This window comes from Pieris brassicae, chromosome 2 (genome assembly GCF_905147105.1).
Source record: "Pieris brassicae chromosome 2, ilPieBrab1.1, whole genome shotgun sequence".
Lineage (NCBI taxonomy): Eukaryota > Metazoa > Arthropoda > Insecta > Lepidoptera > Pieridae > Pieris > Pieris brassicae.
This window is the reverse complement of record NC_059666.1, coordinates 13906676-13922138: the sequence shown is the minus strand read 5'-3', so window position 1 is coordinate 13922138 and position 15463 is coordinate 13906676. Positions and strand designations below refer to the sequence as shown.

The window sequence follows — 15463 nt, the reverse complement described above, 5'->3', positions numbered from 1 at the left end:
TGTAGACTTAGTGTTCTTTAGTCGCGTTCTATATGGCTGAAGGTCGTGTTGGTGTTGCATATCTTTCTCCATCACCCCTGTGTGATACTAAAACCTGTGAGGACCTTAACTTAGTTGGTCCCGTGAGTTGGAAATCAGCCTCGGGGTATCGTGCCTTCAACTCTACCGGTCACCACAAGCTTCTGCATGTTACCGAGACCTCTGCGAGCCGTAGTTCACATAGACATGTCCAAAGAAACTAATGATCCTTTGGTTACTAAAGAAAGCCGTTTCGTCACTTGTGGTTCAAGCTAACACATTTCAACGGCAGATCTATCCTTCCCTTTCTTTTCTTAGTGTAATCTAGGCTAATAAAACTAAAAATATATTTTATTTTACCTTATCCACTGAGTAGTATACTGATAATACTATGTTTTAAACTGAAGCCTTAAAGAGCTAAGTAACGGCTACATAAAACGAAAGCTTATAGTTCATATTACAAATTAAAACTCGACTTTCATTCGCGTAAAATTCATTTGTGAATACCATAAAATATTTATACTTCCTATGAATTAATATTATTCAGTTCTTTATTACAATAAGCCGGCATTTATGGCTCTACGGTTATTAACATTTTTATAACCGTTCTGGAATATTTGCTCGCGAGTGTATACGAATAGGTAACAGCTTCACAGTTTAAAACATTTTATTAATAAAGGAAGTATTAGTAAAGTATTTTACGCTTTTTCCATTAATAAAGACATTTCTTCGGTTAATGGTTGACTATAAAACCGTTTAGGAACATCTTAACCAATGGTTTATACCCATTTGCTTGAGTAAGTTGGATAATTAAAAGAATTGAACGGTAGCCAATGCTTAGAGATGGCTATGGGTATTAATGATTCTATTATTGAATATTTGAATTTGAAATGGATAGATTTAAGTAGTCTTGTGTATTGATTTACATTTGATACAAGCTTGTCATGTTATAACAGCTCCTGCCTGCTATTTTTCCTTTATTTTCCTAAGATTTAAACCCTTCCTTAGGAATCCAATGTAGTGGTGAAAACCTTTCATATACAGTCATTAGTTTGGGGTTAATTGTATGTACAGCGCTTTTAGGTCTGACTAAAATTGGGTAATATTAAGAGTGTTAATAATAACAAAATATAATTATAATTGCATTGAAATACAATTATACAATATTTTGTTTTCTGCTTTTAATAATGTATACTTGCTTTTATGCGAGACTGATGACCTACTTATATTACTATACCTATTAGATTTACAAATTATCATGAAACAGATATACGAATCTGAGGCTCAGACCTAAAAAGTTTGTAGCGCCAATGATTTTTTTTATAAATCCTGTAATAAATAAATAGTGTAAAATAAGTCTTAAAGATGTTGTCTCTCCTGATTTAACGACCATTGAATGTTCCCACAAGAAACCTGTTTATGGTTATTGCTACCAATCACCGAGACATAAACTCGATCGAAATGTGAGATGAAGTCATATTGTATATATTAAAAATAATATCTACCTTTACATTGCGTATTAAATAGAGGATTAATGACCATACAATTAGTTTTTACTCAGAAGCGATCTTTTTAGTATTATAGTTTCCTGAACTACTAAGTTACAATCAGCGTCACAGACAGTATTGTATCGTTTTTTGAACCTTTCAATGACAAATAAATTATGAAATAAATCTGTTACTTTAGTTGGAGAGGTTAGGTACTGAAATATATGTCAAGAAAACATTTGGTGGTCTCAATCAAAGAGTTGACTTAGTTTTAAATTGTTGAGACGTCATGGTCGTCGGCACCCATAGATACTGGTGTATAAAGTTATAGACCTTTGTACAGCTAAAGAGGTTGTTTGGTAAATCGCACTAAGCAAGAAAATATTTCCTTACTTATTTCGTGAAAGTTCGAATTCCTGTATAATTTTTTTGTTAAGTCCATTCATTAAGGATGGGTGTTTAGCTGTATGCCTATATTATCTCACTGGGACCGAAATAGTAAATAAACCAATTCCTCTATACTGAAGTATATATTTTTAAATTAAACGATGAACAAGCGCTTTCATCAGTCAGCCCTAAAAAGACGGATGTCAAAATTGACCCGTATAATGAAATTTCACCCTCCTTGTACGTTTCGTCACGATATTTGTGTACACAAATATTGACTGAGTAGGGATAGAAGCGTAATGAGGGACGTATAGTTTATTTACATAATTTTGTTTACAATTACGGCATTTGGTAATTACAAGTTTATGTTTTTTTTTTGTATTGAACAGTGAATATTATCCAAGTATAATTGATAATAGATTTTTACATGACAAATCAAATGTAAAAGTTTTCAAATCAAATTCAAGTAAGTATTGAAATCCGTCTCTCATAGCCGTACTGATATATATTTTTGTTTCTTGCTGTAAATTTCCCGACCCTTTTGTATGACTTTATGACCTTTAGTAGATTACGTTATTTTATATGTGGAGAAACTTTCCTACTTTATATCACATTCTCATATACATTTGATTTATATCATATTCACATATTCATCATCGGCATCGAGGCAGAATACGAAATACCACCCGTATCTCTGTTCCACAACGGAGAGTTTTTAAGGCAGTTAAGCACGCATTATCACTATGTGGAACCAGCTGCCCACTGAAGTATTTCCGAACCAATTCGACTAATCTTTCAAAAAAAATTGTAGTCGTGATTTTAAATTCGTAATTTTAGTAGCAATTACAACGCTTAACACGGTTTTACGACTACAATACGTATAATAGATTAGCTTCGGTTATTAAGGCCCATCGAAACCGCGAGAGTTTATATCCTAGGTCTAGAATCTGGTTGGAACGACCTCAATAAAAGTTGATTGCCTGAAGTTAGGCGTATGCATACGAGGGTTATTACGTTTCGTAAAAGATGTGAAAGTGAGATGAAAATTTTACGAAATTTCATATTTTAATTTTAAAAGGGTGTGCAGAGTTTTTACTGTGTGATGTACATGTAAAGATTTTATTTTTTTACTGCATAGCTGGCGCATGCGCCGCGGTGATATTCTCCTAATACAGTGAAATCTCTATAACTCGAACCTCGTTAAATCAAAATCCTCAATAAGTCGAAAAAAAGTCGTCCCTTCCTCTAAACCCAGATATAGGCGGTATCTCGAATTATTTATACTTTGTAACTCGAACAAAATGTCATTTCCCTACGAAGTATTGATAATACATATTTATTTTCTATAACTTGAATTTCACAACGGTAACTCCGTATGGTCGTAGTTAGTAAAATAAAATTACGTCTTAGTAGGAATTCCCCGAAATAATAGCAATAAAATACAAAATGAATGTTCGGGATCGGGGCTTCTAATCTATTGTTAATATGTAAAAAAAATATACTACAAAACTTAAGTTGTATTGTTATTCAAATTCTACTCTACAAATAGAAAAATACACTTAAAAATTGCGACTCAGTAAGTCGACATTTCACCAGTTAAATCATATAAATATCTCGAAGTCTTGTTAAGTCGAACACTCGATTTTTTTTAATTTCTCTTGACATTCGAGTTAAAGTGATTACACTGAATAATAATGTTGTAATATAGATTATATAACAAACCGGCAGGAGGCATCTGATGTTAAATGATACCGCTGCCCATATACACTCACATTGCCAACCCCAGTGCGTTGCCGGCCTCTCAAGGATTGATATGTTGTAACTCTTTTGATAACAGATCCTAAGTTCAATTAAGTACAATAATGTAGCTTATTAGCGTAATTTTTTGCACTTGTTCGTCACTTAGTACGGAGATATTTACAAACAATATTTTAAGTTTCAACTGAAACTCTAATACGTAAGTAAACCGAGCGAAGCAGAACCGTAAACTTTTCTTTTAAATATCACACAATTTTATTATAGATAATAAATTAAATATATTCTCGAAAATAAACCGCGATGTAATTCAAATAAAATTTGCATTACGTTGTTTTATCTTGGCAATTTGTGTTTCCTTACATAATAAATTCAGGAAACATTTGTACAAAAATAAATTGGAAATCGACAGATCCGATTAAGGGTTTGTCAAGCCACCAGGCACATCATTAAAACAGTTTATTTTCCATGCGAAAAACCGTGCAAGCCGATGTGTTCTTTATGCTCGGGTGTTGCGTGTTTAAATCCCTTGAAGTTTTTATCAAAGGCTGTTTATAAACAGATGCCCGTAGCATCCGTTCCCAGAAGGATTGTGGATGGCAAAAAATTGTAAAAAATACCATGAGACAGTGATTTCGCGGTTGACACATACTACAGCTTAGGTATGTTCGGTTGCGTTTTACATCTCTATAGTTATTATTTATTGATTTTTGAAAGTACTCTTACGTACACTTTCGCATGTAATTTATAATACGGTATGTACTTTTCATATATGTTCATATATACTTTTAATAGTAGGAAAAGTAAAAGTTTCTTGGGCGTTTTTATGTCCTAACCCAGATATGGAAGAAGATCTACTTCTACGATATTACACCAAACGCGATATTTTGTATGCAATTTCCTTTAATTTCATTATTGTCGCAACCTTGGGAACCTGCGGTACTCAATACTGAAGGTGGCAATATCTACCGCTAGAAGTTTGTTTGTTTAATTTATAAAAACATCTCAACTTTTTTGCGAGCTTTTAAGAATTCGTAACAGCTTTAAAAACCGTAATAATGAATACCATTAGATATCATACCCCATTAGAATTAGATACAGACAACGTAAACTTAAAGGAAATAAATTAACCTTGTTAGGTTTTATATGAGAAAATCAGTACCTTTTAAACCAACACATGGTAGGTAATAAGGTAATTCGATCGTGTTCGTGGAACGTTACCTTCATAATTGAACTTGATTGTACGTTAGTGTACATCAATTCTGTTACATGAAAACTGTCCCTATTTTGTTTAAATTTAGGTTGATATTTGAATGAAGACTGAAAACTTCTTAGAAGTTCTGTTTCGTATATTGCAGTATATGAATTGCGTCATAAGGAAATTTAAATTTGACCAATTTAAATAGACATTTTTACAAAAATTTTATATATACTTTGCTATAAATATTTTTATACAAATGTATTTCTTAACGAGTAGTAGCTTATCTCTGTAGACAGGATAGTTATTTCAAATAATTTTATTTCATCGTTGATAATACGCCTTCTACACCAGGTAGTCGAACCGGATATAATCAAAAAAAATCATCGAAATGAAACTTTTACTTAAACGTGGTATTCAAGTCGGTATTACTAACATATTCATCAATCAATTTCAATCATGACGATTTTACCTTTCTAAGAAAAAGCTGGTAGCAACGGTTTCCTAACTGACGTTTTCTACTGGCAGTAAATGTAAAATTAGAAGCATTTTTTTTAATTTTACATTTACTGCCAGTAGTTCATTATTCATGTATTTTTTGACGCACATTGTGTTACCTTTATGAATAAATGATTTTGATTTTGACTTGACTAAACCATATTCAATAAAAAATCCATTTTTTATTCGCTATTTCATCAGTATACCCGAATACATTTAAAACGATTTTCCTTTAACTATTATGTGTGCTGGGATACAAATTCCCAGAAGTTGCATATTACACGTAGTTGCTCCACTGCAAATAACGAAAACTCGAATCACTTGTCAAATTCATTTACTACGTATTTTACAATGTTGACACTTACAAAACATCCATGTACATACACAAGATATGTAATCTTTTACAAAAAATTTTTTCAAAGAACCTAGAAAACATTTGATTTTTTCCCCTTTCGGGATACTATTATATTAGACATGATGTGTTATTAATCCCTATAACACATGCTAGTATATCAGACATTCAAATGCCTGTAAAACGTTAAAATAGTGCAAGACTGGAGTAATCATGTTCTAACTCCGATTTAGATAAACGGTTCAATATGTTACAGTTTTGACATTCTCTCATCAATAGCAAATATTTTGTCTATTTTTTAATTGTTTTTTGTCCTTTTTTCACCGGCGATATAATTGTTAAACATATTGTGATAACCAACCTGCGGTGCCGTAAGCTATAGATACTTAGTCTGAGTTTTTAGCTTCCGGTCCCGCCTTTGTAGTAACAGAAGCAATCAGTTAAAAGTTGTAATTGATCATTGCATCGTAATCATTCCTTCTAGCACGCCGATCACATGAGATTAGTCCATCAAGAGCCTTAATTGCCATAGACTAATTGGGGGTCAGTTAATTATCTACGCATCTGATCACGCTGACAGCTCTGTAATTTGTAGCTATGGACATTTGTGGCAGTCTATTTAGATGTCATTGTCGATGACTTTTATTGGGTTCTAAGCTTTCAAAAACGATTAATGAAAGAATAGATCAAATAAGTGTGACTCGATCAGATTATGGGATTGTGTCATTACTTTCATTGCTGTATTGTTCTAGAATTTACAAAAAATATTACTTGTTGAAATGAAGCTTTGCTTTTAACAAAAATAATAAAACTAAGCGAGTTCGAAATGCATAATTTTACTTTCATACATTTTGATGAGCGTGATCTAAAATATTTGAACTCGGCCGATCGTCACTTGTTTTGATTGATTTACTGCTTTGTTTCGTTTTGATGTTTTTTTTCTTTTGTTTTCCTTTTTGATAATTATATTTGTTAGTATGTAGTTGCGGCAATTTTATAATTTTGTAGTAAGTATTTTGTTAAGAATTTCTCCATATCCTTACGACTGACAATTGTGAGCCTTTCTTCTTGTTAATGGTATACCGAAATAAGGTTTTATTTTAGTATAAAATTGTGTACAGACGGCCAATTAACCGTTCTTAGTGGCACAAAGCGTTTACTGTTAAGAAAATAAAGACATTCGTCAAGGAGCTTTTAGACGTGATTAAGATCTCTATTTTATCAATCATTTTATTAACATTTATTATTACTATGTAAAATTGTTATAAAGGTATATTTTTGTAAAGCAATTATAAAAAGCTAGAACCGTTTTCAATGCATAAATTAATATCTAGACCAAGATACTGTATCGAAGGCAGGAAGACCGCCAGCTTTAATTTCCTCTTTGAGATTAAATACATGTATTTCTGTAATGTAGATAAAGTGTGTAGTGTTTTTTTTACTTTACTTTTTTTATAAAATGATAATATAACATTTTTACCAATATTTATAAAAAAATTAAATACCTACATATTTGTTCTCTAAATAAAACATGCGACTCCCATCCCTGAGGTCGTAAGTTCGATCCCCGGCTGTGCATCAATGAACTTTCAACGACGTTTATCAGTCACAGGAGGCGGATCACCTACTTGCCTATTAGATTGACAAAATATGATGAGAGATAAAACAGATACAGAAATCTGAGGCCCAGAGCTAAAAAGGTTGTAGTGCCACTGATTCATTTATTAATAATTCTATAAAACGCTCCATAGATCGAGGTTAATTTAAATCAATATTCGAGTTTCTCATCATGCGTTATATATAAAACTTTATAGATGTCTATCAACATTATAAAGGACTTATATCGTATGTTATTTCGTTTCCGGTTATTCTGTCTGCTTCTAAATTTAAATTTGCTAGACAATGAGTTAATGGAATGGAATTCACAATTCAATCTGACTGCATTTTAAAAACTTTGTTGTTCAATGTTACGATATTTAGAAATGACTAACTGTATATATTGAAGCTAGTTAAGCAGCTGCTAAGTTCATGTTGTTAATTATGCAGTAAAATTATTATGATGTTTTTTAAGTTGACGTAAAATAACGCCTAAAATATTTTGTGACAAAAACAATATGATTTTACGTGAAATAAATTAATTCTCTGTATATTATTCTGTTAATGTAATAATTTATATATTGAAGGTATAAGGTACATATTTTAAATACTTTAGTTACGCGAGATTTTCTTTCAAGCAGGGGCTAGTTATTTTAAGTCACATTAAGTCTGAACTGGGGTGGATATAAATACATACAGGAGTAGTCGTCGGAAACATCAGTGGCACGCGACTGGCTTATTATTACGGTTGTGAGTTAAGTGATTTTGATGGAAATCTAGGAAATATTGTGTTCATTCAGGTAAGGTAAAATAAATCGAACTTAGGACCATCAGACGAGGGTCATATAATGTAATACATAGTTAAATTACACGAGTATTAAAAATAAATAGTTTAAAAATATTAACTTTAAATACTTAGGTCATATATCCTGATCTTTAATAAACAATAAAAAAACAAAATCTTATTGCACCGTTTCAATAAAACTACTTTTGTCACTTCTCATTGCAGTGTAAAAACAAATAGTCAGAAAGAGATAAAAGTGTTTTAGCCCGTATGGTAAAATATTGGCCAAAGTTTGAATTTTACGCCAGTCAAGTTGTGGGAGACAAGGTTTTGAAGATTGGAAAACGGTTTTTCTCGTCTTAAAAAGATAAAGCCCACTAAGGATTTCACTCACGCGTCTTAAGTGGTTGACGCCTTTGAGTTTGAACTTAAGTGGTTCTCGAAACACCTTTTCCTGTTTGATCAATTTATATACGTAATCTTATATAATAAAATTGAATTAAAAGGAATCTAAAAATAAAAAAGTAAAATGACTTAACAAAAAATTACATAAGCCGCGTACTGATTTTAAAAATACAATACGAAACTATTCTTGTGCGTTCCAGCGAGTTATGTATGTAAATAATATAAATATATATTTACATTGTAAACTAAAATGTATTACTTGTTAGCTTGATTCTCTGTCTACACAGAGACATGGGGTCTATTTGCGGATTTCATTAGCTGGAAGTCTTCCACTTCACTATGTTATTGTCAACCAAGTGACATTATTCTATTGTAGGCCTTGAAATCATGAGGTAGCTCGCATGATTTCATCGGACAAACAAAAGGACAAATTGATCTTATACTAAACCTGCTCGGAAAATACATCGTAGCTTTTGATAATGAAGAGCAGACATCGTTGTCGTAGTCGCAGAGAGCGAGTTCCGAAGATGGATGAAAATTATTTAACGTAGTGTTTTTTTAATCATGACATGGTTTATCTTCATCAATACTGGCCACTTAACAATAAAAAAGAACTAAATAAAATAATCGCATTTCAAACATGTCTAGGATATTCCAATTTTAAATTTTGCACGATTGCATCATATTTATATTTAAATTAAATTCTTCCAAATAATATGTAGAATTTCCGAACCGTTAAATAGATTAAAACGCCCGAGTTTAAAATAATTACTAAGTATAACTCGCTCAACAAGCTTTGATTCATTTAATCTATAAAATCGGATGTATACAGTCAAATCCTCGATAAATTAATTAAACGTATAATTAAAGATAGCGTATCTTTTAAAGGTGCCGAAAGATTAATATAAACAATATCGACGATTTTAATGAAACTATATACACGTCACCTTATCTAAATAGAAAGATAGATAAGAAGATTATATGCTACTTTTTATAGTTAAATCTAAATTACATTGTTAGTAGAAAAGTATACTGTTAATGGTATCGGATTAGAACGCATTTGAAAGGATTTTTAATTTGGTGTGTTTTTAAATGAGTGGTTCAAAATCTCGTTTCTTGTTAGTTAATTTGGACATACAAATTTATTAAATAAAATAAATCAATGGCGCTACGCTACGCTACTAGCTTATATATACTTAATTTGTATAAGGTAAAATAGTTTTTGTTTTGTCAGGTTTTTAGATATATAAGAAAATTTGGCACGAGTAATGGATGAAGTAAGTCAAAACGCTATGATTTTTTAAACGTGACTCTTTTTTAGCGTCATGTTTAAAAAAGGTAACATAATTTAACGATTAACACGTCTAAAACGATTTAAATGTTGATATTACCTCTGATCTAATTACAACTAAGTAAAATATTATAAGGCAAACTAAGCTGACGGTAGTTGTAACTGGTACGTAATCTGGTAACTTTTTTGCAAAAAAATACCAAATAACACGAGAATAATCGTATAGGTAATATACATGTATATGATAGTCGTATATGTCGATGTCGAATCAACAGTCCCAAAAAAAAGTAAAATAAAAAATATATTGCGTTATATATATATCGCCTATATATTATATGTGAACTAATCAATCCGAGATTACCGTAATGAGCGAATGTAAGAAATAATATGCTGGGAATGAGAATATCCCGTACAGTCTAGGAGTTACAGAATATCTCTCTTTATATTTATTTTGTTTTTTTTTTAAATTTACAAATAAACTTATAAATGTACAGTACCGTTGGCGTAATGGCCAAATATATCACAATTAATACAATTCCAACTGATAAGAGGTTAGAAGTCGGTCAAAGGCTGATGTAAAGGCTTTTTAGTACCCAAAGTGTATCCATATAACTTTACGAGTCTAAAATTTCAAAGCTTGCCTCTGTAATTCTTCATACAATTAATTCTGGTTAGGAAATTGCACTTCTATTTAAAGCAAAGTCTGTTTAAAGTGGATGTTAATCAAATCGCTATCTTTATCAAAGAGAGACGAAGAGAGAGTATCATGTATACACTGATTGTTTAAATATTTTGTAAATTATAATGTATACTGTAATTTATACAGGTTATTTCAAACGTAACGTATATGTTGACGTACATGTACCAATAGTAAAGTAAAAACTTTTTGTGAATTAAAAAAAGGCTGTTTTTTTAATAATTTTTTTATTGGGCTAGGGCTACTGTCGATTGCCACGGATTAAGGATTACCATGCTTCCCGTTCATAGCGAGCAGATGGGGCTCGGTTTTAGTAGGTACTGTGCAGACCACGCCCCGCGTCACTTTTAAAAGTTGCCCCGACGCGGCTCTTAATATATTATCCAATAATAAAATAGGACTACCTGTAATATAAATCCCATCATAATGTCTAACTAAAATGTCATCAATATATGTCGAAAACTCAAGCTTAGACAAAGGTCATTGCATCCAAATTATATATGTATCGAATAGTAGATTGCCGTAACGCATTGGTGCGACTCTTACGCTATAACTACATAGATAACAGAAGTTCACTACTGGTTATAGTTACATCATTTCCGGGATACAACAGTAGTAACGTGGTATTAAGTATTACTTCACATGTCAGTTAAAAGCTTCTTAATATATTATTATTTAATGGTGTTGACTATGGACTTTCTTGAATAACGATCAGAATTTCCAAGGATCTAGTAAATTTCATTGCATTAGTTTATCCTTTTAAATTTTATGAAGAATAATGTAGACGGAGGTGTTATTCGGAATAGTTCCTGCACCTGAATTCCCGCATTACCTCGTCAAACAGTTGAGCGCTTTTTAAAAAAAAAAACAAATGCTCATCGCCAACATACGCCCGTTATGACGAACCGTCAACGTCAAATTACCATACCATATCCATCATTCGGCAACTCGCTTGCGAGTCCTCTTATATAGGACAATGGGCGGTGGTATTACTAAACGTCAGGTGAGCGTCCTGTCCTCAATAATTAACAATTTCATTTAAAAAATAACATTACTCAAATGACGAAACCCTAAAACAAGATGAAAACCACTTAAACTCAGAGTAATTCGAATGAACATGACTAAAAGCGCGAATCGCGTTAAAGGGACAACAGTTTGGAACTTTAAAATTATTCTCAGACTTCCTAACTTATTTATTTGATTAACCCGCCTCGTTTAGGTGTGGCATCCAGTAATCGCATAGCTATATAAAATACTTAAATCTTTCATTATAATTATAATTTTGTATTTTACGCATTGGCGAGAATAGATAAAGTTTTGCTATCGTACATTCAAAATAAACAACTATAAAATGATAATTGTCAACGCGATGGTATAGCTGATGGTTTAAAGACCACGGATTTTCATGAAAATTTCATCCGCTTTTAAAATATAACACTATTTCTTCCAAAAACCTTATCCTTAAAGAGTGTATTAGACTTTATCTATAAGTTATTATTAAAATCGATTGCTTATTCCTGAGAGATATCAATTTACATACGCAATACATTTTTGGACGACCGTTTAATACCTCTCCAATAATAATACAGTCGTCGTCAAAAGGAGACCAATTTAGTTTAAAAGGAAACTATTTATAAACATATCTGTCTTCAATTAACCATTCTATTGTTTCAGATCCGGCCACCAGAAATAAACATGGCGCCGTTCAAAATAAAGGAGACGTAGGGAAGCGGACATCCCTCCAAGATGTAAATAGATTTCCTGAGGATATGAAAATGTCGAGTTATAGATCGCGAGTGTTGGGTGTGCCGTTATTTCTCTTGTTGCGGACTATGTTTGTGATCAGTGGGGTTGAGGGTTTGCAGGAGCAGAAATTCGCGATGGAGCCTCAAGATCAGGTAAGATGATCATTTACTAAAAAGCTAATTTACTGATATAAACATTAACAGTTTTTAAGTATTTTTGCCTTGACTGTAGACTACTGAAACGAGAAGGTTTTCTTTGGTAGATGAAGCAGAATCGCCCGTCGTATAATTTTACATATATGTAAAATCTACAACGTATACTAACTACTACTAATCACACGGTCCTTTTCTACTTGCAGTAGGCTATCAGCACCTTTCATTATCTACGAAAGGCGCATCAAGAGACACAGATTATAATAAAAGAAAAATAGGTGTTATAAATAAAATCACATAACATTGGAGTTCACAATATTACACATCACAAAAAATTGGTCCCGTTCAGTATAGTAATAAAAAATATATTTGATTATAGAAAATAGTTTTTATTAATAAATAATTCTTATACATTGTGGTTTCCGTATGATGTTTTCGTTTTCCGGGTTACTTTAATCTTAATTGACAATAGAAAGGTTTCATTACTAGACTTATCCTTTCTCTCTTTAAACCGATACGGACATATATCACCAATGGACCTCTCGTCCCCCTATTACCATCGTTTATGCGTCATATATCATAGCTATCAGTGGCAGACATTAAGTAAAATTTCGTATTCCTTAATATTTTCCAGTACGAATAACTCAGATTTTCAGAACTAGCTGCGGGATTGTAGGTTTAATGGAGTTTGCAAATAATCGCGCTAACTTGATAAATTCAGTTTAGTTATTTCGGTTCTAATTTGTGAATTATCTCGCGCTGATTAAGTTTGAAATTAATTTTACATTAAATTTATGATGCCAAAATGCCAAAATTGTCATTTTTGAATATGTGTTTCAAAATTCTTAAAGATAACTAAGTAGTAGAAGTAAAATATTTTTACATATAAGTATACTTTTAAAATTCGAATTGTATCAGTTTGTTTTTGCTAATTAAAGAATATTTAAGATTAAGATTAAAGAAGTTGGTGCCTGTTAGATATTACCGGAAACTCCATAGCTGGTGCTTTCCTCGCTAAACGAATAAGTATCGCAATACAGCGATAACGTACTGCCATATAAATAGGGACCAAACTTTTTAAATTTGTTTTATTTTATTTTGTATAATTAATTTAATTATTTTGATTACTTCTATTTAGGTTAATAAAGTTGTAAAGACTGTATATTTGATTGTTATGATTACTAATAAACATTATTTGGAATATCAGTTAGTTTAGATTATATAAATACTCAATATTAATATTCGAACCAATAATTTGACTGAGGGTAAAGAACAGAGCATAGCAATTTGTAAAAGGCTGGTAATGCACTTGCGTGCCTTCTAGGAATGTGGGCGGTATCACTTAACATCAGATGAGTTCAATTGTGCCCTGATATATAAGAAAAATATATTTAATTATTATAGCTTTAATAAGTAAATCTTTCTTGGTTTTACTAGTTAACTCATAATGTAAACTCGGGGTACTAGATTGGATGTACGGCAATAATTGTTTCGGCACAGAGCCCTTTTGCCACTAAGAATCGGGCATGAGTCTTAAGGAATAAAATGCTTTAAAACACAGTTTAATAAAAATGTGTGCGTGTACACAGGTAAGAAGTGAAACTTCTTTATGACATTATTTTTCAAAAAATGATCTACTATATGCAACTTTACAGAAATTTGTTAAATGAAGGTAAATTAGATAAAGTGTAACAAAAGGCTTTTATTATCATAGACATGAATACAAATAATACAATTATGTCATTTTAGCTTATTATTATTATCTTATTACTAAGATTATTACAGAATTTTATTATTTGTACTAAATTCATTACTATAATTGTTTTAATATATTTTTGTTATTAATGGCATCGAATATCTTCGAATCAACCGTGGTAGGGACAAGAAAAAAAGGCACGTAACGGAGAAGTGTGACGAGTAACCCAAAAATCTATATAATTATTGCTAAACTATATCACAGCACCACAAAGCATTAAAAAACCTTCAATCCATTTGTACTTTCTCGTAAGCCTTAGTAAAGCCTTCTCTACTCAACTCTAATGTGAGGCTGCATCCACAAACGATTATCAATACTTAGATTGAATGTACCAACTTTATCTTCGCTATTATTTATTGATGAAACTAGACGAAGATTCTTTACGACTAAGATGTAGGCATCTGACGATATATTACTGTTATTAAGAAATAATACCCATTTTCACAATAAAAAATATAAAATAAATATTAAAAAATAGATATCTCCGAAAACAATTTTTACTAAACCTTTTATAGATATAATTTATGAAAGGAAATTTAAATACTATTTAAAGAGATAAATTGGTGTTATGACATCATTAAACGTCAGATAACCCACTTATTAAAAACGAAATCTACGCATTTTTCCTATTTTTACAAAATATATCTGTCTCTTTTTAAAACAGCGAAAACACAATTTGACAGAAAGAAACAAAAGAGTACTTTAGTGTTTATAAATAATTTATTAAAACACCCTTAAATGGTTTTAAGAGAAAGTTCTTATCTGTCCCTTTTCATCACAACATAAACATAATTGAACATAATCAGTCGAAAAATTTCTTAAAACAGGTTTTTTCAATAAAAAGTATCTTTTATATAATATTTTCAATAATTTCAGCAACATACACTAAAACATATCATAAAGCCTATGTGATTGTTAAAATAATTTTAACTTAGAGCTTCGTAATAATAAGCTCAAACCTAAGCTTTCAGCCCAGTTTAAACAGTGATTTTGTTTTGTTTTTTTTTTCTCGTTATTTTTAACAGGCCTCATAAATAAAGAATCATCAACAAATGTTACTAACAATTATTTTACATTTTGACGAAAGATAAACGCTAAAAGTTTATAATATAATAAACACGAGATAAATCAACATCTGTTCAATTTCCCACGCAAACTTATCATACAAGTTTAACATCCGATCTGTATTTTATCAAAGCTATTAATCCAACATTTTATTAATTTACTTAGATTCAGGTGACGTTATGTAGGCATAGAGGTAGGCGATAAAAGTGTGATAAAGTAGATAATTTTAAGTGAGGCGTAATTACAAGGAAGCCAAGAATTACTGTTAGATTAAAT

At 31.2% G+C, this 15463-nt stretch overlaps 1 protein-coding gene across 2 annotated transcripts in view; it reads left to right on the top strand.

Annotated features, from left to right (window-relative positions):
- LOC123720751 (irregular chiasm C-roughest protein-like) overlaps window positions 1-15463 on the top strand; it is a 78187-nt gene that overhangs the window by 21631 nt on the left and 41093 nt on the right. The window contains exons 1-2 of one of the 2 annotated variants that reach the window (XM_045677499.1): window positions 8666-8688; window positions 12143-12366. In XM_045677499.1, coding sequence (XP_045533455.1) covers window positions 12238-12366 — 129 coding nt within the window. In that variant the 5' untranslated portion in view covers window positions 8666-8688; window positions 12143-12237. Of the gene's footprint in view, window positions 1-8665; window positions 8689-12142; window positions 12367-15463 lie in introns of those variants that run through there. The other variant, XM_045677498.1, reaches the window with a different exon arrangement.